This window comes from Curcuma longa, chromosome 2, assembly GCF_044706935.1.
Source record: "Curcuma longa cultivar G26 ecotype Majalengka, Jawa Barat chromosome 2, ITB_CL_G26_1.1, whole genome shotgun sequence".
Classification (NCBI taxonomy): domain Eukaryota; kingdom Viridiplantae; phylum Streptophyta; class Magnoliopsida; order Zingiberales; family Zingiberaceae; genus Curcuma; species Curcuma longa.
The window spans coordinates 5,569,091-5,591,196 of NC_133862.1; the positions used below are offsets into that span (position 1 = coordinate 5,569,091).

The following is a 22,106-nucleotide window of genomic DNA, read 5'->3' on the forward strand; positions in this document are numbered from 1 at the left end:
AAACTTTATATTCCAAACGCCCTTATCTAAACCAGACGACTAGACGGTCCAGATGCTCAAAAAGGATCTAAGCGATCGAACGTCAGTCGAACAGGCCAACAAGGCAGATAATGTAGTAGTATCCCAGTGGTCGTGACAACTTAGACTCCAAGCACCCGAAGAGGTTCCAATCGTCCTGTATCTGTATAAGGTGTTACAGAGTCAAAGTTAATTTGACATCCTCCACGTTAGCATCCAGACACCTCAAAGAGATACAAAGCCGAATGTCAACATCAAAAACGGGAAGTGGATCAACGTGAAAGCACTGAAAACGACGCCTAAATCAATCTTTATAAACAATTACGAAATGAAACCCAAAAGATAAATTTATACACTTCTACGACGACCTCATGCGCACAAACAACCGATCTAGAACACCATCATAACGTCAAAAAGTTACACCGACAACTACAATCCTAATACTATCAGTCGATAACTTTACTTTGTTACTTTTTATTTTTAAAAGTTTAAGACGATATAAATTTATCGATCCTAAACAAACTCCTTGTAAAAAAATTTTATAGTGGATTATTTATAAAAACGATCACGAATCATAAACCTTTGAATAACAACTATTTCTGACGGTGAACCAAATAAAAATTAAAATATCTCTATTTGTTATTTTCAACTGCACTTTTTATTTCTATACACATTTATATTTTGATTTCCGTACCAACTGATAAAAAAATGAAAAACAATAAAGCGTTATTCACCCTCCCTTACTCTATCGCTCTAATTCAATCGTATAAAAATCAATCATAAAAACAATATAATTGATATCATAGTTTTATTAAATAAAAATTGTATTTAATAACCCAACATTATTCAGGCCAAATTAAAACAGAATGAGATATTAAAAACATATTAATAAACATTCATCCTGTTCTTTGAATTTAAACGATTGTGGCATACTTCCAGTGAAAATGATAATTCTGACCTACAAAATTGAATCTTTCAAGAACAAATTTGATCATTTACTAGACAGGAATTCTTATTTTAGCACCCTATTTGATAAAATTTTCTGATAAAACAAACAAAGTCAAAAAAATATATATAATTAAAAAAATATCAATCTCTAAAATCATAAAACTGGATCTTTAATGTACCAAAGAAAAAAATATATATATAAAACACAAGCATTGTCAATCGTTTAACAAAGCAACATGAAAAAGCATTGATGAACATTTCTGACATCATTTACAAGATAAGAAGATGAAACTCGAGGGAGAAGGAATGAAGAATTTCTTCAAGGAGATTTGAGATAAAGCCTAGAATAAAAGCAAAAAAGAAGAGAACATTACAAAGCTAATCTGGCAATATTACCTAAGAATATAACAGTTATTTAAATTACTAACTGACAGCATTACACTAGGCTAACCTAGGCACAAACATATAAACATGGATAATTTGAAGAATGCATTGTGGGTATGAGACAATATATGAAAACTAAAACAAGAAAAAGTAAATCGGCTAAATATAACATATATAAACCAATAATAACACAGGCTGTTCTATTTTTTGGCCCCATTCAGTTATAAAATTATACAAATTAATCCCCACCAGTTTAGACTTTAGATAATCATCATGATAGCCAAAATAATAATAATAATAACAGAATGCAAAAATATGAATAATTCCAAACAAAGTTTAAATTGCTAATGTAACTGTAACCAGAAAACTCATGTTGGCATAGCTGCGAATCTTGAACTGTTACTTGGACAACAACGCTTCAGGGTTCATCCTACAAAAAGAAGGGAAAATAAATCAAGCAAGAACGTGGTATTTCCCTCAAAAAGAAGTCATTGGTCCATAATTCTCTCAAAGGAGAAGGTTAATTACATGACAGTACAACTAATTAAACGGAACTGAATCATCATCTCCATGCTTGTGGTAGGTCAGGCGAGTTTATTTCATATGATAAGAATCGCCGACATTAATGTACACATAGCTATTTGGGATCAAGTACATATCTTGTCTCTCCGTTGATAATGAACTCACACATTTACATACTAACTTTTTTGGAAATGAAAGTAAAATTAAATTAAGCAAACACCTTTCCGCCAATAATTTTTTATGTTTTTTGTCTTCAAAAGCATGTTGTCCTCAAATATATTTCCCCTGGATGGGAAGCTGCGCCAAATTTGTAGGCTAGCTCAAGAGGGAGGAAAAAGAGGGTGTAATGCAAAACAAACTGTCAAAAAGAATCATCATTTTTGGCACTGCAAACCTAAATATGAAAGTTTAATTTGGGTTCTAAAGGAAGGGATGTGTCCCAAAAATACAAACAAACAAAAGAAAAGAAGCTAATAAATACAAAGGAAAGAATTCAAAGCACATTCACACGCTATTGAAAGAGTTTATGTGGCAACCACTTGATACAACACAAACACTGATCTGCTATGCAGCATACAGAAAAGGTAGGCGCAAGACTGATTAGTTTCAAACCCCAGCTAACTTGTCAGAGTTTCTAAAGCCAATGAACCCAAGAGTCATTCAAGTCCCTTTTTTGTAAGCATTACTTACAAGGATAGTTCAACATACACATTAATGTCCAAGACCAATGGTGGTAGCTCTAATAAACAATAAAATGAGAAGCACGCACATATTCAAAGGCAGCCATAAAAGTGTTGAATCGGATAAAATGAGAGGTATAAGAGTAAAGGAAGATCAAAGAAAACATTGTCAATCAATGTAATAAAAAATGAGTTAACTAGGTTGAATATTACTAATGATATAGATTTGCATAGAGCTCAATAAAGAGAAAAATATCATACAGCTCCCGACAAAAAATGGAGGAAAGGATGATATCAATGGAAGTAGAACCACAAATTAAAGTCACAGCCATGCCTCCAGCCACGGGAACATTCTTCAATAAGATCCAATGTAGAGAAGTGGCCCAATTCTAGTACATTAGATGTACTGAAGTCCAAGACCCACCTTACGCACTTCTCTATGCATTTAGGTGAGTTTGTGGAACTTGATCCAAGGGAAAGAAGGTGATACTGTCACCATTGGATGATCATAACGATAGCCCACAAAGAGCTATGTTCTCCTTTTCTCTCTCTCAACTTGCATCAAAGGAATATAGATCAGAGCAGAAAGAACAGCAGGAAAAAGAAGAAGAATGGAGGAAGAAGAGGAAGGTGTGGGAGAAGGCATAAGAAGGAGCAGTAAGACAAGGTGCCAGAAGGAAAGTGGGACACGATGAAGAGCAAGTGGGAGATTGGATCATCTTAGATTAGCAAAATTTGGTCTTATTCTGACCAGGCACCAAGATTAACAGGAGACTGCAAACTCAATGTCGGATAGAACTAACTCTAACATGCCCATTAAAGATCTCAGCCATTTGTTTAATTCAACACTTCACAAATAATATGAATCAGCTGTGTTCAAGTTACATATGACAGTTCTAGGGCCTAAAGGAAGCAAACTATCTGACAATTTACTATGCATGAGAAGGCTAAATAAGTAAGATATATATAAACAAAAACAACAGTTAAAATTTGAAGCCAATATAGTAATATATATCTCAGGTTTCATTAAAATTAAGTCAACTCCAGCTTATTCATTTAGTACACTTATTAATCATAGGCAGGAAACCTGACATGTATTTTGTTGCTCGCATTGCACCTCTTTCAACTGGGGCTAGTAGGCTATTACATCTTTGGTAACACTATCGTCATTCCTGTTAGATGTAATGTTTGCAAGCTACAACGTGCTCAAATGGGATATGTAGTTATTGTAGTTCTTTATTATATCAGTATATATCTTCTCAATTGAATATCATATTTTTATCTCTCAATAGACAAATCTAAAGTAGGGATTTCTTCTTTTAAAGAGGGAGAATTCGTCTGCATGATTGATGTGATGGTGAAGTTTTCAGTCCACACCTACACCTTCCTCTGCATCCCAATTCTAAATAAATCATCTCCCTTTGCAGCAAATTCTTTTCCACACTTCTGCTCAACTCCATGCTAGAAGCAATTCCTCATGAGATCATCCCCACTATGGCTCTACAAGGAATTGCTATTGCCTTCGCCTAAAAAGAGAGATTTTCCCTCGTCAAAACTTCTCCTTCTGATCGACAGACTCCTCAAAACCCCTTTGGATCCTGCAACTCCCTCCTCATTTGGACCCTCAGCTTCATTGAAGATGGCATCACTGGATTAAGACTCTTAGTGTCCCCCATTATGAGTTGCCAACCAACTCAACAAGGCAAAGCTTTGTCTTTGTTTACACCACACAAGTCTCCAACTAAGCCTCCTCACTCTTCCTCTTGGCCATCATCACCTTCCCCAATGGAGCTCTTGCAATTGATGCACAACCTTGTCATAATGCTGAGATCCTACATCAGAGAAGAAATTCCATTAATTGTTGACTGGATGAATTAGTGACATCCACCACTATGAACCTTTCCCTTCTAGTTGTACCTTCTTCCCCACGACGAGCAAACTTCTCTCTCATTCAGTATATCTACTCCACTGTTAGTCCAAAAATAGTAGGTCCAAGCCCATGTGAGCTTCACTTCTCACTCAAAAAGATATCAGAGATTCCTATAAGGGGGGCAATGGCACTGAAAAGATGATAACAGCAATCTAAAATATTTAGTGTCAGCATTATGTATCAGGTCTTCTGCTCTCGTATTCTTTATCTCAAATCCACACACAATAATCTCTTTGTTTTACCATCAATTTTCATCTAGCATTTGTTTGCTGACATTATGTGTGCATGCTTGAAGATGAGATTAAATTTCTACTTGTCACTTCCAACATCTCCTTTCTGAGTTCATGCTGTTCTCTCTCTTTATATATCATTTACGAGAAACTGATCTAGGTTCCATTTTTTTAAAATTCTTTATATAAAAATGTTAAACCAGACTAGAACCAAAATACTTGAAACCCAAAACTGAAATTGGAACCTTAGAAAATCAGTTTTTTCAAATTTGTTTCATTTTGGACCAAATATGTGCTAGCTTTTTGGCCACCAACCCTAATTAGATGCAATCCTTCAATTGGAAAAAAAAAGAGTTTCAAGTATGGTATAGGTCTTGTATGAAGAAAACAAATTGTGAGATGTGTAAAACAATATATGTGAGATGCTTAACTAATCAACCTTGACTAAGTGTTGGATATAGGCCACGAAAAATGCAAGAAGAGAACATTTTGTTATTCTAAACCTAGAAGATAGTAAAGTTTTAAGAAACAATAATATCAAAATTTTCAAAGATAAAATGAAGAAAAAGATTTGGAATGAAATGTTTGATGATGTTGAATTTATGAGAACTTTGAAGGCAAATAATAATAATAATAATAATAGAGCAAGATAAATTCTTGGAGAATATAAAGGTGAAGGTGTAACATGTAAAAACAAATTGGTAGTGGAGCAGGGAACACAAAAGGCTATTAGTTTAAACAAACATTTTTAAAGATTAGAAAAATTGTAGAAATTGAATATGCATGAAGTAGATAAAATTAAGGCAATAAAAAAGTTACAAGCATAACACTTTTTAAAAGATATAATAAGTTCTACAGTAGTCTTAAGGCCTAAGAATAAGAAGAGCTATTTATAGGACTGTAAACATAGGAAGAAATATAGCGGCTCAGAGGTTCAGGTGGTGTTAAATGTATAAAATATGAAAAGGTAAAAGATTCTTGTTAATGATAATACAATTAAGGAAAGATGAAAGTTTGCATTTTATAAAATAGTTAATGGGAACTGTATAGAAATTTGGATTAGATGTTGAAAATTATGGTAAGTGCAAGGATCACAATTTTTTCATTTTATCAGATTAAGATTAAAGCAGCTTTAAAGTATAGGTAGCAATGAGGGCATGGATCATATCCCTATTGAAGTTTAGGTTTAGCAGATCAAGGTACAAGTTGGCTAATTAGATTACTCATTCAAATTTGATAATTAAGAAAATGTCAGATGAATGGAGGAAAAGTTATTTAGTAACCATGTACAATGTTGCTCAGATTATAACATTCCATCAAACCATGAAACTTTGGGAAAGAATATTGAAAGGAAAATTAAACATTTCTTAACCAATTTTGAAAAGAAGATCAACCATAGAAACCATTTATTATTTACTAGATACAACTAATGGAAAAATATTAATAAAAACAAGGATTTGCATATAATTTTCATTAACTTTGAAATGTCTATAATAAAACCCCTAAGCATTTAGTATTGTGGTCTTAGCGAAGAAAGGAATATCTAGTAATTATGTTGATGTGAGAAAAGGTATCAAAGAGTTGCTATGAGTGTGACACATCATTTTCACATAACTTTTGCTTTACATAGGTATTAACAGTCCCTATCTTTTTCTGTTAATATTAATGAACTTACTAATTTTATTCAAGAAAAATTTCTTAGATTATGTTATTTGTAGAGTGTAGATAATATTTTGCTAAATTAAATAGATTAAATCTGTACATACAATTATAGAGAGAAACTTTAGAAAGAATATCTGCCATCCTTTGTTGATCAGGATGATGCCATGTTGGATGCAACATATGTCGAAAAGTAATTTAGTAAAGAATGAGCTTGCTAAGATAAGTGTGAGGGGTTACAAGAAAGTATAAAATAGAAAAATTTAGATAACAAATAAATGTAGCGTCAAAGAATAAGCATGCTAGTTTGATGTAAGTTCAAAGTTGATAGATATTTTTATAGTTAGAACAGTTAAATCTATTAGAGTATAGGTTGCAATGCGTAAAGTAAGATTAAGGAATAGTTAATGTAACAAAAAGTCACTTGGTTGACTTTTACATTATGTGATATAAATTGCATATAGCTCAATAGATAGATAAGATTCATGTAACAATAGCAAAAACTTAAGACAACCACAACTTGTAAAATTTTCAAGTCCGATAATCTAAAAGAAAAACATTGAACATTGGTACAAATTTAAAAGTAAAAATTTTTTATTATTTTCAACCCATTTTATAAGGTGTGCTTGGAAATGTCTAATCTCATTTTTGTACTTGACAAACAATTTTCTTCCCCAAAGAAGGTACTCATCCACTTACTATCTCAAACATCTTAACAAACAAATTAGACATTTTAGTCCTGTGGCTCCTCATTTCAAAACAGCAGAGTTACACAAAGAACCATACAGTGGACAAACATACCATTATGAGCATTAGCCCAACTAATATGTTAGAAGCACAGGCATACCAATGTGTGAATGAACTTATTGACTTGAATTTTAAAAGAAGAGAGAGAAAATTATCATGCATAGTTACATCCTAAAGTGCAAGCTAACAGATTGCTTCGTGCTTCAAAGGTCTGAATAGGATTAAGAGAAAAAAGAGCTTATATTTATGATACAATTTGATATCAACCTATAAGCATGCCGTTAGAGCAATGTCCCTGACAAAGCCTGTTTGATAGAATTAACTGCCAAATTGCCAACTAACGTCAACATCATTAAAAAAAAATCAACTACCACATATCCAAAACCAAATAATCAACATAGAAACTGAAAAGGAAAAAAAAAACCAATTCGTAGAAGATGTACCTTTATCCCTTACCTCCTCAAATCATATCTTCTGATGGATTTTTAGCGTCCATCTTCTTGCTGACCAGGACGTGGATTGGTGCTGTTGTTCCCGTCATTTCCTCCACCATCAGCATCGCTACCTTCTGCTTGCGCCTCAAACATCCTAAAAGGCCATGGTAGTGAAATCCTAAACCTTCTCTCAATCATTCTAGGGCTACCAGAATCCCCTTCGGTGAAGGCTCCACCTGCTGTGCCAACACCACTAGAATCCCTTGTTCCAGCAGTTGTCCGTGGTGAAGGAACTGCTGATGTCCCCCTGCGTTGCTCATAGTCCGGATCATCAGTGGGAAGCTCATAGCGACAGACTGGGCATGAATTATGCAATTCGAGCCATGGCAAGATGCAGTCTTTGTGAAAGATATGCTTGCATGGCATCTGCTTGGCCTCGTTTCCCATTTCGAAAGTATCCATACAGACAGAGCACTGAGCTTCATCAGAGGCAAGCAATTCTAGGCTAATTTTGATGTCTGGAAGGTTTGCAACAACAGACTTGGAAGCAGGTGGGGTGCCATAACGATTGGGATCATTCTCAGTAAGCTGCTGTATAAGCTGCTCAAGGCCAGGGCCGATAAAGTAATCCCCTAGGTTCCCAATTCCGCCGCCAGGTCCGCCCTCAACTACGACTTGGATATTGGCACCTCCGGACACTAATTGCTGGAGGTAATCCTGAAGGAAGACCATCGGATTGAAGGGAACCGCGCTAGTAGCACTAGTGTGGCCGCCAGGTCCAGAGCGGGAGACGAAAAGCTCAGGGCCGAGGAGATCGGCAAGGTCAGCAGGGTGCCTGAGGTCTAAGCTAGCGGGGGTGGGGGAAGAGGAAGAGGAGGAGAAGAAGAACGAGGGGCCAAAGGGCTGGAGGAGAACAGGATTTCCGGAGGAGGCGTAAGAGAAGGTATTCGCGCTGGGACTAGGGTTAGGGGATTCTACCTCTTCGAGGAAGCCATCGTGGCAGACGGGGCAGGCGATCTCGAAGGCTGCGCTGGGGAGGGCGACAGTACGCTGGCACCGGTGGCAGTAGTAGTTCTGGTACTCAGAGTCGGCGGCCGCGGCCGTGGCTGCAGCGGCACCGCCTCCATGGCTACCGGCGGAAGACATCGGCGGGGAAGAAAAGGCAAGAAAGGGGTCGAGAAATTGGGAATAGATAGATTTGGAGAAGACCTGCGAATGGGGCAGGTATTTGAGCAGATGGCCACGAGGCCGCCGCCTTCACGAATCTTGAAGCCCGTTTGCGGTCGATAGCGTATCATCGCCTTCCGGCCCCCACGTGGCAGCGGAAGAAGAATCTAGAATCAACCATGCGGCTCGGTGGGCTTCAAGGTGTGCGTATTAAATTGGTAAGAAATTTTGGAAGGCATTTCATCAATTAAAGCTTAAAGCTTGTGGTTTGATTATGGAAATTTTCGTCCCCGAGGCATAGCTGATAGAGCTGTTAAATGGGTCAATCTATGGCGGACATTTAAGTTATCACTTAGACATCCGTGATTCAATCTCCAACTATGACGTATTTATAAGAATTTTTCTTGATTAATGAAAAAAGATCGCAATAGGTTGCTTTGTACGCTTCTTGATTTATCGGGGGGTTGATGGCTGATGAAAATTTTTTATCAACCCGTCTAAATCACGGGGGCGGGACTGATCACCCAACTTGACAGATAGTTAATAAGATTGTAGAAGAAACTGCGATTAACATTTTTTTTTACAGATGATCGTGGGGTTTGATTATGGAAATTTCTATTATTTTCTATTTTAAAATTTACCAACATCTTGTATGTAAACAAATAATTCTTACAATTAAATATTGTATAAAAGTCAAAAATATATAATTTTTAAATATATTAAATAAGAATAGAGCCATCCAAAGTAATGTGCATAAGCATTTTCATCAATTTCAATTGTCTCGGTTGTTATAAAAAAAGAGGTGTTATAACGGGGTGCATCCATACTACTTTCATCCATTTCAAAATAATATGGATGTCCTAACGGAGGATTATAATATTTCATTAATATTTAATATTATTATGAAAAAGTGTTAATATTTTTTAATTGAACATGTTTAAATAATTAAACGTGTTCAATTAAAAATAGAATGAGTCATTTAAGAGATTGATCTATCTCACGTGTATTTTTTTATTTATTAATTATATCTATTAAAATAATTAATTTTAATAATTATTTTAAAATTGAATAAAATTTTATTAATAATTAATTTTTATTTTTATTAAAAAATTATAAAATTTTTAAAAATAAAATATGAATAAAAGAGATATATTATTATAATAAAATTCTGATCGTATTATGTATATATTTACGAGGATATGACGTGGCTGGGATTTCTAAACAAGAGATCCCGCCACGAAACAAAATTCGTCGATGCTAAACTAAACCCCCATCCTAACCCTAAACCCCCCGATCCCGATCTCTCCGCCGTCGCCTCTCCTTCTCGTCGGCTCCCCGTCCCGACGAGATCTATCTGCTCTGCGTCGTCGCCGCCGATCTCGTCGGCGACCCGTCCCGACGAGATCTCTCTGCTCTGCGTCGTCGGAGCCGTCGCCTCTCCCTCTCGTCGGCTCCCCGTCCCGATCTCGATCTCTCTGCGAGAGAGCTCGTCGCCGCCCTCGCCACGTCCCGTCGCTCATTAAGTATAAACCTTTCGCCGGTTGCAATTTGTTTGGTCCATCGATACAAATCCAACAGGGCAAGCTCGAATCCCTTCACTTCGCTTTGATTCGAGCTTTCTTGGCGTCTCCGAGTGCGAGATTCCCTCCACTGCAACGTCTTCTGGCGTCATCCATCGATGGCGGCTAGATTTTGGAGGAGCCCCGTGAGGAATGAGTTGCTCAATAAGTTCAAGTTCGCGGATGGTAGCGCGACGAGGCGACTCAGCACAGCTCATGGTGCCGCTGGCGGCCTGAAGCCAGCACACTCGTCGAAGAAGGTACGACGGGTTTCTTTACCCTCTCAAGCATTTGGACTAACAGGTGGTGCGATGCCTTGTTTCACGTGGATTGCTGAGATGAATGCACAGGATTTATGTTTTTTTGAACCATTGTTAGATGTCGGTCTTCTAGTTCTGACCTTACCTGTCTTGAAGCAGTTGATGTTTCCTGAATGCTTTCACTTTGTAGTGTACGCGCAGATGTGGAGATTGTAGGTCAAATGACTTTACTTTCTTTTGAAGCGATTGAAGGCCGATAAAAGTATATAACTGATATTCCTAGGAAGTTTGGAAGAGTTTTAGAAGATTGTGTAGTTGACCGTCCATCTTATGCAGTAAAAAACTAATTTTTAAGAAAAACATAAATGTTATTAAGAAATTCTTTAATACAAATGGCTTGAACTATATAGCTGATTAGGTTAAGGTAAAACAAAATTTTCTAGAAACTTTGAGAAAGAGTGATTGGGAAAAACAAAACTTTCTGAATCAATATAGTTTGTGTTTGAAAGTTGAACTATAAATGGTATTTACTCAATAATGCATGATAAAATTTCTGAACAATTACTATGTTGGGTTTGAGAAAAGAATGGAAAATCTAATAATTGCATCAGTGTTGCAAAAGACTAGAATGATACATCAGTTACTATTGTTATTGTTCCTAGATGCCTTGCGAATGATTCTATGCATGTAGATTTACATCAGGTGTTAATTCTTAACTCTTTATCCTTTTTACATTATACTAGATGATCTTGTCAATCATATCCACAATAAACCTTGATATCTTTTCTAGACTGAGGAATTTATCTTAACTCCTAATTAATGGGAGTTTAATAAAGAAGTTTGAATTATGGAGAAAATTTATAGAAATTAAAGATTTTTTTAAAAAAAAGTACATTTGAAATTGATTATATGAGCATTGTTTTGATAATAAGAAACAAGGGATCAAAGCATTATTTAATTTAAATAGACATGAAATCGCTTCAAGCATTTACGTATTTGAATTCATAGTTCCAGTTTTACATATCTGAATCTATGATAAAACAGCAGAGAGAGATCAACGGTGATGCCAATAATAATAGGATAAAAAAATGAGTTGTTTAATTGAAGAGTAACTTTTGAAGTCTTTTGCAATCGTCATATGCCCCTGGTAATATTTTTTTTTTGATTGATACAAGCGATCATGCTGTATGGTCAGTGTTGATCAAATAAGAAGTAACACGAATGAAAAATTAGTGTAGCAAAGATGAGAATTTTAGGATAAATGTGTACTCCAATAAGCGACTGGAATAATATAAATAAAAAATATTATTGTTTGAGAATAGTTAAGCTTTTCTCCATCGGAAGATAAAAGGTAAATTACATGTAGTCAATTCCAAATAATTGGTACCATGGTTGTCAAAATTAACTGATCTCATTTAGATCGACCAAGTTGGATTGGGATTAGAGAATGTCAATCTGATATAATATGAACCAGAACAAGGGGGATAATTAGGTTTTGAAGAAAAATTGAAAATTAGATTGATTGGAAATTCAATGAAATTAGTTGGAAAAAATTAAGTGAAGTTTGAAAAAATGTTCAGTCTAGTTGACATTCTGTTGATTTTAATTTGAAGCTGTTTCCTATTTATCGTTTAGCTTCTCTGGTTGCCCATATATCTAGATCACAAGGCGAGGATCCTGTATTTGGCCTGAAAGGATAGTTTTTGTTGCAAACTCATCGTGGACAGGTGCTTGTTGAGTTGCTAGGGCCTTGTTTGAGGGAAGAAAGCTTTTTGAATTGTCATATTTAATGAAATGAAAAATATCCAATAGTAGAATCAAATTTACAACTAGCACCAACCAAAGCCTTTACCTAAAATTGATGAACCTTTAATTGAACTACAAAACTTGACATTAGAATAGCCCTTTGATGACATGCTAGATGTGCCCCTTGACGATGCTATTATACAAGAAACTCTGGTTGACATGACTCCTCTGAAGAACAATCAACAGTGTTACTAACCATGATTTAGGTTTACAGATTATAACTTGTGTTGTTACCTTGACATAACCTTGCCATGCTTCTCCATTTAGTTTTTATAATCCTGACTATTCATTGGACAATGACAATCACTCATGGTTGGTGTGGCTATCTTTTTTTATCTGTTCGTGATTTGAATCTTCTCCATGAGTCCTCATTGATTTACCTATTTCATGCATTATATAGTTAATGCGATTCAATTACTTTTCTGTCTCAAAAAGGTGGGTTTGATGAGCAGAAGTTTAGTTGTATAAGGAAAAGAAATATATGACATATATCTAAAAGTGGCCTTCCTTTCCTGTAGTTATGCAATCTGATGAAGGGTATACTTTATTTGCTAATTTGTCACATATAATTGATTTGTATTTTAGATTATAGTTTCATAAGCACCTGTCAATTTGATGTCTTCTAGCTTTTCCATTACTACTTGATGATCTGATGCTATCTTTACAGGGAAGATTATTAACCGGAGCAATGATAGGTTTGGTTATAGCTGGAGGAGCTTATGTTAGTACCATAGATGAAGCCACATATTGGTATGCAACTCAATATTATACTACAACAACAACCAAGCCTTATCTCACTATGTGAGCTCAGCTACGCAGCTCAATATTATGATGAACATTAATATGTTACCAAATACAGCTTTTATTTAGTTGAATATATGCCAGAGCAATTGTCAATTTATCTGGGATTTGATTGTTAGTGGTTTTCTTTATTGCAATAGCTTGTTGATTTAGTTGTGCTTTATGAAAAATATACAACCTAAGATATCAGATTGTTGATTTTGTTTTGTAATGCTTCCTCTATTTGTCTTCTATCAAACCAAATTTCTTTCCTTTTGATATCTGGATATGACATGCTTGGAAGAAATATTGTGAGGTTGTTAGTTTCCCTGTCTACATATATTTGCTTGCCTTTTTTTTTGTGGATAATAGCTTTGTCTTTTAAGTGACTAATCAAAGGTGAGACTAGTTATAGATGGTCAATCCATGGGTATCTCATTTGCTGTACAAACATTATACAGTTAGTAAACTTTCACCTACTGATACTTGACTGAATTTGGGGTTTATATATTGTTATTAGTTAATTATAGACTGCCTGTAATATTCTGGTGCCTAAACTCAGACGTTGTCTTGACATACATATTAGAATGCACTTTAGTGATGTATTTCCAGGAGACTTAAATACAAGTCAAGTCATTTCTGGATATTCCTTTCAGTCTTGGACACTGGAGAAGATGAATAAGTGGAAGGTAGAGGAGAAAAGGATGATGAGGAAGAAGGGGAACCCATCACTTTACTATCATTTTCTCATCACTATTGCTTCAACTTGTCAACCATTGTTGTATACTTACTAGTGCTAAGAATTCATATCATGTCATGTTAAAGGTGCCAAAGTTGGCCGTGTTATTCATATTCATGTAAATACAAATAAAATAGTATAGACAATATTTTTGATGATAATTTTTGTCATGTAAGATTAGGTAAGTTTAAGTGAATTTGTATAATGTAATAGGTTTAAAAGTTATTTTAATAAATATTTTTTGTGTGCCTACCCATTTATCATAATAGTGTTGTATCATTTTCGTCTTTTCTTCTTGTGAACCATGCTTTGTGTTGAGTCAGGTAGGTCAGGCTATTATATCATGGTCCAAGATTGCTGGCCTTAATACTTATTACTGATCTTCACTTCAATGCTACATGTTGTAAATGTAATAACTAATCCTTATCTTCCTTCGTGTTGCTAGTGTCCATATGTGAGGGTAGTTTAGATAATTTAACATGTCCTTTTGAACTTGTTGCAATATTTTAGAAAATTCACCCTTACAATGAGTTGATTCTACTCATTGCCTTTTAGCCTGTCCAATTCATGCAATAGCAATTAATTGTTGTTCTGCTATCCTCTTGTTTTTTTGCTGTTTTCTTGGTTATATTTTAGATTTTCCCCATAGCTTCTTACTTCCTTACTGTAGATTCTTCAAGAATTTGCTTATTTTTTTTATAATATGCAAGATTCAACATCCAGAATTTGCTGCTTAACTAGGAGAATGTACTTGACATCCTTCTCCACATTGTCTACACAATTTACCCACCAAGTCCAAAACTTGTAGTGTTAGAAATGTATAAATGAAGTATCATTGACTTGGTCACCTATATATTGTTGCAAGGATTTTGTATTTATGGATGATGGATTTTCTAGGTGATAATTGATAAGTATTCCTACATGCCTTTTTTTTTTGAACTATTTTGCTTCAATAATACAGATTTAAATTGACGGTTTTCCTGAAATTTCTCTGCTTAAGTATAACAGTTTGTTTAAAATGCTCCTAATGAAATGTTGTGAACACTTTAGTGTTAAATGTACTGATTATCTTATATTGTCTAGCATTGACTTCTTGTGAATCTTGATATCTCTAAATTTGAATTTGCAGTGGGTGGTTGTTCAAAGCTACTAGGATTGTCAACCCTTTCTTTGCACTGCTAGATGCAGAACTTGCTCATCGCCTTGCGGTGTCTGCTGCTGCTCATGGTTTTGTTCCTCGTGAAAAACGTCCTGATCCTGCAATATTAGGAGTTGATGTATGGGGTCGAAGGTTTACAAATCCCATTGGTTTAGCTGCTGGTTTTGATAAAAATGCAGAAGCAGTTGAAAGTTTATTAGGATTAGGGTTTGGATTTGTTGAAGTCGGCTCAGTCACCCCAATGCCACAAGAGGGAAATCCTAAGCCACGTATTTTCAGACTGCCAAAGGAGGGGTAAGCATTTGTGTTGCATTTACTTTGATATTAGGTTCACATCTGTTAATTTTTTTGCATGTATTATTTTTGGTAATTAGTTTGTATTTAAGCATTGGCATCTGGGCCTGGGGCATGTATCTGATTGTAATACAGTTTTGTGCTTGTTGCTGTTGCAGTGCCATTATAAATCGCTGTGGGTTTAATAGTGAAGGGATTGTGGTGGTTGCAAAGCGTCTTGGTGCGCAGCATGGTAAGAGGAAACTGGAAGAAACTTCAAGCACTTCACCCTCATTAGGTGAAGAAGGCAAGCATGGAGGAAAAGCTGGTCCTGGCATTTTGGGTGTCAATCTTGGCAAGAACAAGACAAGTGAAGATGCAGCTTCTGATTATGTTCAAGGTGTTCATACGTTATCACAGTATGCTGACTACTTGGTATTGTCCTTATTCACTCTATTTGTTTTAAGATCAGATTATTTATTTACTTGTATTTGAATACCATGAGTTTCAAGCGATTCTTCATTTCTATTTTTATCAATTTAATTGATATAACTTGTGTGTTGTTTGCCCACTTCATTTGTACATTTACTGTTTAGCCCTACTGTTACGGCCTTACATTTACTGATCAATTTAGTTTATTATATCACTATTGTTCCATCAATTAAAAATTATTTAATTGATTGGATATTATTATCGAGAATATAACCGTGCACAAAACTTTATAGTGAAATAAGCTCCGAGTACCCGATCCTAAATTGTTGGAACAAAACCCAACTTGATGATGGTGCTATGTCATGAACTCTCTTCCTAGTAATATCAGATTTAATTAGGTACGTTTAACTTTTAGAATCATATAAAATAAGAGTCCTTTATGGTATGAATAATGATGTCTGTTGTATATGCTTGTTTTGGTCATAGAGATTCTGTCCAATGCTATCTAGCAACATGAGGGATAATTACTCCAGGTTGTTGGACAGCTTGCTGCAGAGAAATTCTCTGGGACAGAGTTTGAAATCTTCAAAGAGTTTGTAGAGGAATTCTTTGAAGGATTAATGAAGATTATGAGACTGTAAGTTAGATTCATTCTTAGGAGAGTTTGATCCACTAAATGCTCATGGTTAGACAATATAGAGTATGCATTTGGAATGTTGAGCTATCAAGAGGATGAATGGGCACTTTTTGCTACTATCATTTCTATGGTATCACTCAAACTTGGTGTACGTCCAAGTCAACTATTCTAAAAAGTACGGACTAGATCGACACATATCTCATGGCAGACATTCTTATACATTGACATTGTAGTGTTCAGAAGCATTGAGTTCACACATTTAATAAGGTATTCACATTGTGGCAGTGTATGCATCAAAATTTGAGATGTCGAAAATGTTCTTCTCCTAGATAGTAGCTATAAATGGGGATAAGCGAGGACTCTGTATAAACTTGGACCATGCCACTTAGGGTTGGATGCCAATTACAAAGTATTCACTTATCATCATGCAATAGCCGTGATTTTGTTGATCAAGGCAACTAACACTTGGATTTCTCAAGATCTCAATCAACTCATTCAAAGCAGCCATTGCCTAATACCTCTTAATTGAATTTTATTACCTACTCTAAGGCCCAAATTGACTCCATTTAACTCTATTATAATTTTATTGATTATCAATATATTAAATCCTATTTACAATTTTAGACTCTTAACCTACTAATTAACTATTGAACTCATTGATTAGGCATAGGTATAGCAGTTTCGATTATGTGATATCCTTTTTAATTTATATGCAAGAGAGCTATTTAATTTCTGTCATTGCTATCTATCTTTGTAAAGGTTCCACTTGCTACATAAAATGCAATACCATTGCAGTCATATACAATTAATATTTACCTAAGTCATGACTCTCTTATAAACAATACCTTTAGAGATCACCTGGATTTTTTTGAAGTGAATGGATATATTTCATTTGTATTGCACACTCGCTCATAAGTTTTACAGTTCTTCAGATGTTATTCCACTTGTTCCATAAATATGCAATACTCTTAGAGCATCCGCAACGCTTCCTCGTTATAACACCCAGTTAATAATAAAAATAAATAAATAAATAAATAACATGTGGGGGCCCACCCCACTGCCACATGAACGCATTCAATGTCTTGAATGCGTTCATGTGGAGGGGTGTTATAACACCCCTCCACATTGTTCATTAACACCCAAGGGGTGTTATTAACACCCCATTAACAGAGCATTGGGGATGCTCTTACAGTTATATAATGAATATTTTTCTATGCCATCACTCTCTTATAAATAATACCATTAAAGGTCTTGTGGATTTATTTTAAGCGAATGGATATGATTTTGTTTGTATGCCATTGCTCTTATAATTTACACCGTTCTACAGAAGTTATCATTTGTACTTATTTGTTTGTTTTACCTAGATATATTACTTTGTAACTAGCGTTAGGTAATGATGCTAAAGTTTAGAGTGACCTTGAATTAATTTTCTAAGTAGTCGTAGAAAAATAGCTGCTAATCATATTTATAACATCAGGTTATAAACATTTCTTCACCCAATACTCCTGGCCTTCGCAAACTTCAGGGAAGAAAACAGCTAAAGGATCTTGTTAGAAAGGTTACAAATTTGTGACCTCTTATGTATCCATTTAGATTTGGGATTTCTCTTTGTTCATTGCTACTGGCATGTAGGTGCAAGCTGCTCGCGATGAGATGCAGTGGGCAGAGGAGGGCCCACCGCCCTTGGTAGTAAAAATTGCTCCAGACTTGTCTAAAGAAGATCTTGAGGATATTGCTGCTGTAAGATCTTTGATGACAATTTTACACCTTCATTTGCTACAGGTTTTCTTATGTTTTCATATTTATCTATTCTTAGGTTGCCCTTGCTCTGCACGTTGATGGACTGGTACACTTCTGTCTCCTGAAGCATTGCTTTTAGTTTCATTTTAGACTGTATTAAATTGCACAGTATTTTACCTATCTGTTACAGAATGTAGGTAGAACTGGGTGGGTTTAGACTTTTATGTTTCTTCAATTCTTTTGCACAGTATTTTACTTAATTTTTTTTTCCAAATATTTGATTCTGTTGTTGAAAGAATGCATGGTGATTGAGTTACTATTAATTGTGCTCCTGGGCATAACATGGGCCTGTTTTAGCCTACATTTAAGCAAGCCGTGCTCGGCAAGAATGACAAGGTGGGTCATGCCAAGCATAAGTTGGGGAAGCTCGCTCTGCCCTAGGCCCAATATGGGATCGGCGTGGTTGCCTCATGTGGCTCAGTGGGGCCCATAAGACTCCGAAGGAATTAAAAAGAAAAATTATTAACATTGAGAAAATTTGGGGAGTATTTCAGGTCTACACTAGACTTTTTACCTATTATAGGTTGTCTATGTAGCTTTCTTGGGAAGAACCAAGACCCATATAGTTCTTTTTTTGGCATACTTACCTTGTTAAGGTTGGGATACTCATTAACCAAATGGTTCAGCAATTTCAATGCTGCCTCTGCTTGTCTTCAAAGTCAGATGTTGAATGCCATCTCTTGTTTTGGAAGCTATCTTTTGCATCTAAATAATCTTTGAGATCGATGCACATTTCTATGCTTTGCATGTTCAATCTACTCCTTTCCTTTGCCAACACCTTGACTATCTGCACTGAAATAAAGCTCTAATGCTACTATGGCCTGGCTCTTACCCCAACTGTGGGCATCTCAATCCTATGACATAACTTCTTCATTTAGGCACTTCTTATGTTAGAAGGTACATTAAAATGCAACTGATTTATGACAATTCAAATCATCATCTACAAAAATTTATTAGGTTGACTTGAACCTTTACGAGTTATTTGTGAATGCATGGATAAAAGTTTACGTATGTCGCAATGAGATAATGGTGCAATAGGTCCTAAACCTAGTTGAGCATTACCATACTTATTGCTGTATAAAGAGTACATATCATGCAAAAAATCTAATTCCTCTTTCTTAGTTGTATATATATATATTTTCATATTAACATAATATTAAGAAATAATACAAGGCAATCCTTGATATTTTAATCTAGTATGCTATACAAAATGATCTAAAATTACAGATATACAGAATGAATCACACAAATTGTTGCTCCAAGATGTCTTTATCATCTTCTATGGTTGTAATTATGTCAACTAAATCTCTATCATTTTTATATTCACTAAATAAAGCATAAATGAGAAATAGGACAATAAGTAACAATAAATTTATTACTCGTCATCATGAAATTATGTTTATCTCTGCTATTTGGGTTCTACCACATGAATGTTATCCAACCATAGTGAGCTTTACACAAGGTAATCAATTAATTAGTAGCAATATCAAAGAATTATAACAGATGACAATTTTTTTCACAATAATCCCAATCAGGTCCGTCAATAATATTTTGTGGAAATTTATCACTCATATAAAAGTTAAAGCAAATTTTATATTTTTAATAAAATTTAAAGCTAAGTACAATTCCGTCAATAGAAAGTTCTCTATATTTTCAATTCATGTCAGTATGTCACAACAATATATTTTAAATCTTAATGCCTAGAATTAGAAGTATGAATATATAAAATGATAATGCTAATGACTATGAAAAGGTCTAGCATTTAAAATAGGGTTTTGGGTGAATTTCAACATCATTATTTGAAGCATTGTCAAATGTAATAGAAAAAAATTTCTCTCAGTTATTGAAGTGAATTTCATGGTCAATCTCGGTGATACTACTTGTAGATTGTTGTGGAATGCTGTGTTGCTGTGTTTGATGAATGCCACCTTCATCACTTGGATTTAGACTTTCATTTCTTTTGTGATCCACATTACATTATGTTTTAAAAAGCCAAACTAAGTAAATTCATTCTTGCCGTGGTAAAAAAGAAAAGGGTTTCTTGCTTATTCATCTGAATTTTATCTAGAAGACACCATCAGGAGCTGTCTTATTCAATATTTGCTGGAACTGTGATTCAATGCCTATAGTTACTGAAGTATGATAATGAAAGAAACTATACTGCCCTTGTTGTGCTGCAATCTTATTTTAAGGCATGTTCATTATGCTGCAATTTGCAGAAAATACTGGTTTTTCTCTTCATTATTCTTTTTTTTTATGTGTTTAAGTCTGGGTGGCAATAATCATAACTATTTTCACACTTAACCTCCAGATCATATCAAATACGACAGTCTCCAGGCCAGAGCCTGTAAATAGTCACCCGTTGGCGGGTGAACCTGGTGGATTAAGTGGAAAGCCACTCTTTGAGATGTCCACCAACATTCTCAAGGAAATGTATATTCTTACCCAGGTACTTCCACGAATTTTGCTTTATGGGTCTTGGCATCAAATAATTGGCCCTTGATTTTTTTTTTGAACAAATTTCATACATTCATTGGCCAATAATCTCTTCTGATATTCCATTTTTTGGTTTTTTTTATGCAGGGAAAGATTCCACTCATCGGCGTTGGGGGCGTAAGTAGGTAATATGACAATCTATTTCTAGTTAAGATGCCATTTGATTGGTTGAAAAATTGCTTTCTAATCTTGAGCTCTGTATTTGAATTCAGTGGTGAAGATGCATACAAGAAGATTCGTTCTGGAGCGACACTGGTCCAGTTGTATACAGCTTTTGCTTACAGTGGACCAGCATTAATTCCAGAAATAAAGGTTTTCACTTAATCAAAGGACTTTGTGGTGCTCTAATAAAATATAAAAAATTAAAGTTCTTTTTCTTACCTTATGAATGCTATAACTAGATAAATTTTCTTTAGGTTTTAATTCTGCAATTCAACATCTTATCTGCTTGTACATAGGTGCATATTCTTATCCATTTCTTAACCTAGGTTGTAGATTTTCTTGAGTGCCGCCTTATTTTGTGAGAACCTGATTACATATTAGTGTCTTTATCCATTTCCCTTATGGATGCCACCCTTGATTCGTGGCGGGGAGACCAAAATGAGTTCCACTGTGGAACATTATTGTTCTTATTTCTCTGGCACTGATATAGGAGTTGTCGAAGTAGATTCTGACCAAAATGACAATTATTCTCCAGTCTTGACAATCTATCCACCGCCAAATAATGCTCTCATTCTATTTTCTGTCATGATTTCTATCAATTCAAAGTCTAACGAATCTGATTCTAGTTAGGAAATTGCATGTCGTATTTAACTGGCTGTTGCTGTAACAAACTTAGATTTGTTAGAAAACAAACAAGAACTGAGGGGGAAAAGTATCCGCTTTTCTTGAAAAGCTTGATGCTATTAAGCTTTAACTTTACATTTTATTCTTATTATTCAGTATATAAATTTAGCGAATGCTGCATTTTCTGTTTGTGGAAATGGTATTCTGATGCAATCTTATTACCCCAGGCTGAACTGGCCGAGTGCTTAGAACGAGATGGTTTCAAATCTACACAAGAAGCAGTTGGTGCAGATTGTAGATAACTACCAGAATTCCTCAACTACATGACTTTCATCTTGAATGTAACTTGCAGATCTCAAACCCCTCCAATACATTTTTGATCTTTTAAACCAGCAATCTTAACCTTATCTCGACCAGATCGAAGTTATCATATTGCCTCCGAAGGAATAGCATCCCATTGCTATTGGCTGTTGCTCGCACAATGTTAATATTTAATTTTTTATTATGTCAGACTGCTATGAAATTCTGGCGCCGCCACCGCCGCCGCCGTCGAGCTTTTCATAAGCTGAGGATTCAAATTTTGTAATGCTTCTTTTCACAATCATTTAATAGGTAATAAAGATAACTTATTTCTCCTTGCACTAGAGCTTGACTGTCATC

At 35.1% G+C, this 22,106-nt stretch overlaps 2 protein-coding genes across 3 annotated transcripts; one reads left to right on the top strand and one right to left on the bottom strand.

Moving 5' to 3' along the window:
- Positions 1 to 1,486: 1,486 nt before the first annotated feature.
- On the bottom strand, positions 1,487 to 8,733 carry LOC141818987 (E3 ubiquitin-protein ligase RING1-like). 2 transcript variants are annotated; one of them, XM_074706381.1, is made up of 2 exons: positions 7,575 to 8,733; positions 1,487 to 1,780 (listed from the first exon to the last, which is right to left on the bottom strand). In XM_074706381.1, the coding sequence occupies exon 1, from the start codon at positions 8,696 to 8,698 to the stop codon at positions 7,604 to 7,606; it is 1,095 nt and encodes a 364-aa protein (XP_074562482.1). In that variant the 5' UTR covers positions 8,699 to 8,733; the 3' UTR covers positions 1,487 to 1,780; positions 7,575 to 7,603. The 2 variants fall into 2 exon arrangements, with proteins under 2 accessions (XP_074562482.1, XP_074562488.1); XM_074706387.1 differs by having other exon boundaries at positions 7,562 to 8,733.
- A 1,272-nt stretch (positions 8,734 to 10,005) lies between these two features.
- LOC141818971 (dihydroorotate dehydrogenase (quinone), mitochondrial) lies at positions 10,006 to 22,090 on the top strand. Its single transcript, XM_074706366.1, has 11 exons — positions 10,006 to 10,538; positions 13,012 to 13,094; positions 14,993 to 15,316; positions 15,475 to 15,730; positions 17,842 to 17,922; positions 17,997 to 18,104; positions 18,181 to 18,210; positions 20,476 to 20,613; positions 20,748 to 20,785; positions 20,873 to 20,972; positions 21,674 to 22,090. The coding sequence occupies exons 1-11, from the start codon at positions 10,398 to 10,400 to the stop codon at positions 21,746 to 21,748; spliced, it is 1,374 nt and encodes a 457-aa protein (XP_074562467.1). The 5' UTR covers positions 10,006 to 10,397; the 3' UTR covers positions 21,749 to 22,090.
- Positions 22,091 to 22,106: the final 16 nt, after the last annotated feature.

Bases quoted from the DNA above. Each gene is read 5' to 3' on its own strand.
- LOC141818971 (XM_074706366.1), top strand. From the start codon at position 10,398: ATGGCGGCTAGATTTTGGAGGAGCCCCGTGAGGAATGAGTTGCTCAAT. The intron at 15,731-17,841 runs GTATTGTCCTTA...TTATAACATCAG, and splicing joins CACAGTATGCTGACTACTTG to GTTATAAACATTTCTTCACC. The intron at 18,105-18,180 runs GTAAGATCTTTG...ATCTATTCTTAG, and splicing joins ATCTTGAGGATATTGCTGCT to GTTGCCCTTGCTCTGCACGT.
- LOC141818987 (XM_074706381.1), bottom strand. From the start codon at position 8,698: ATGTCTTCCGCCGGTAGCCATGGAGGCGGTGCCGCTGCAGCCACGGCC.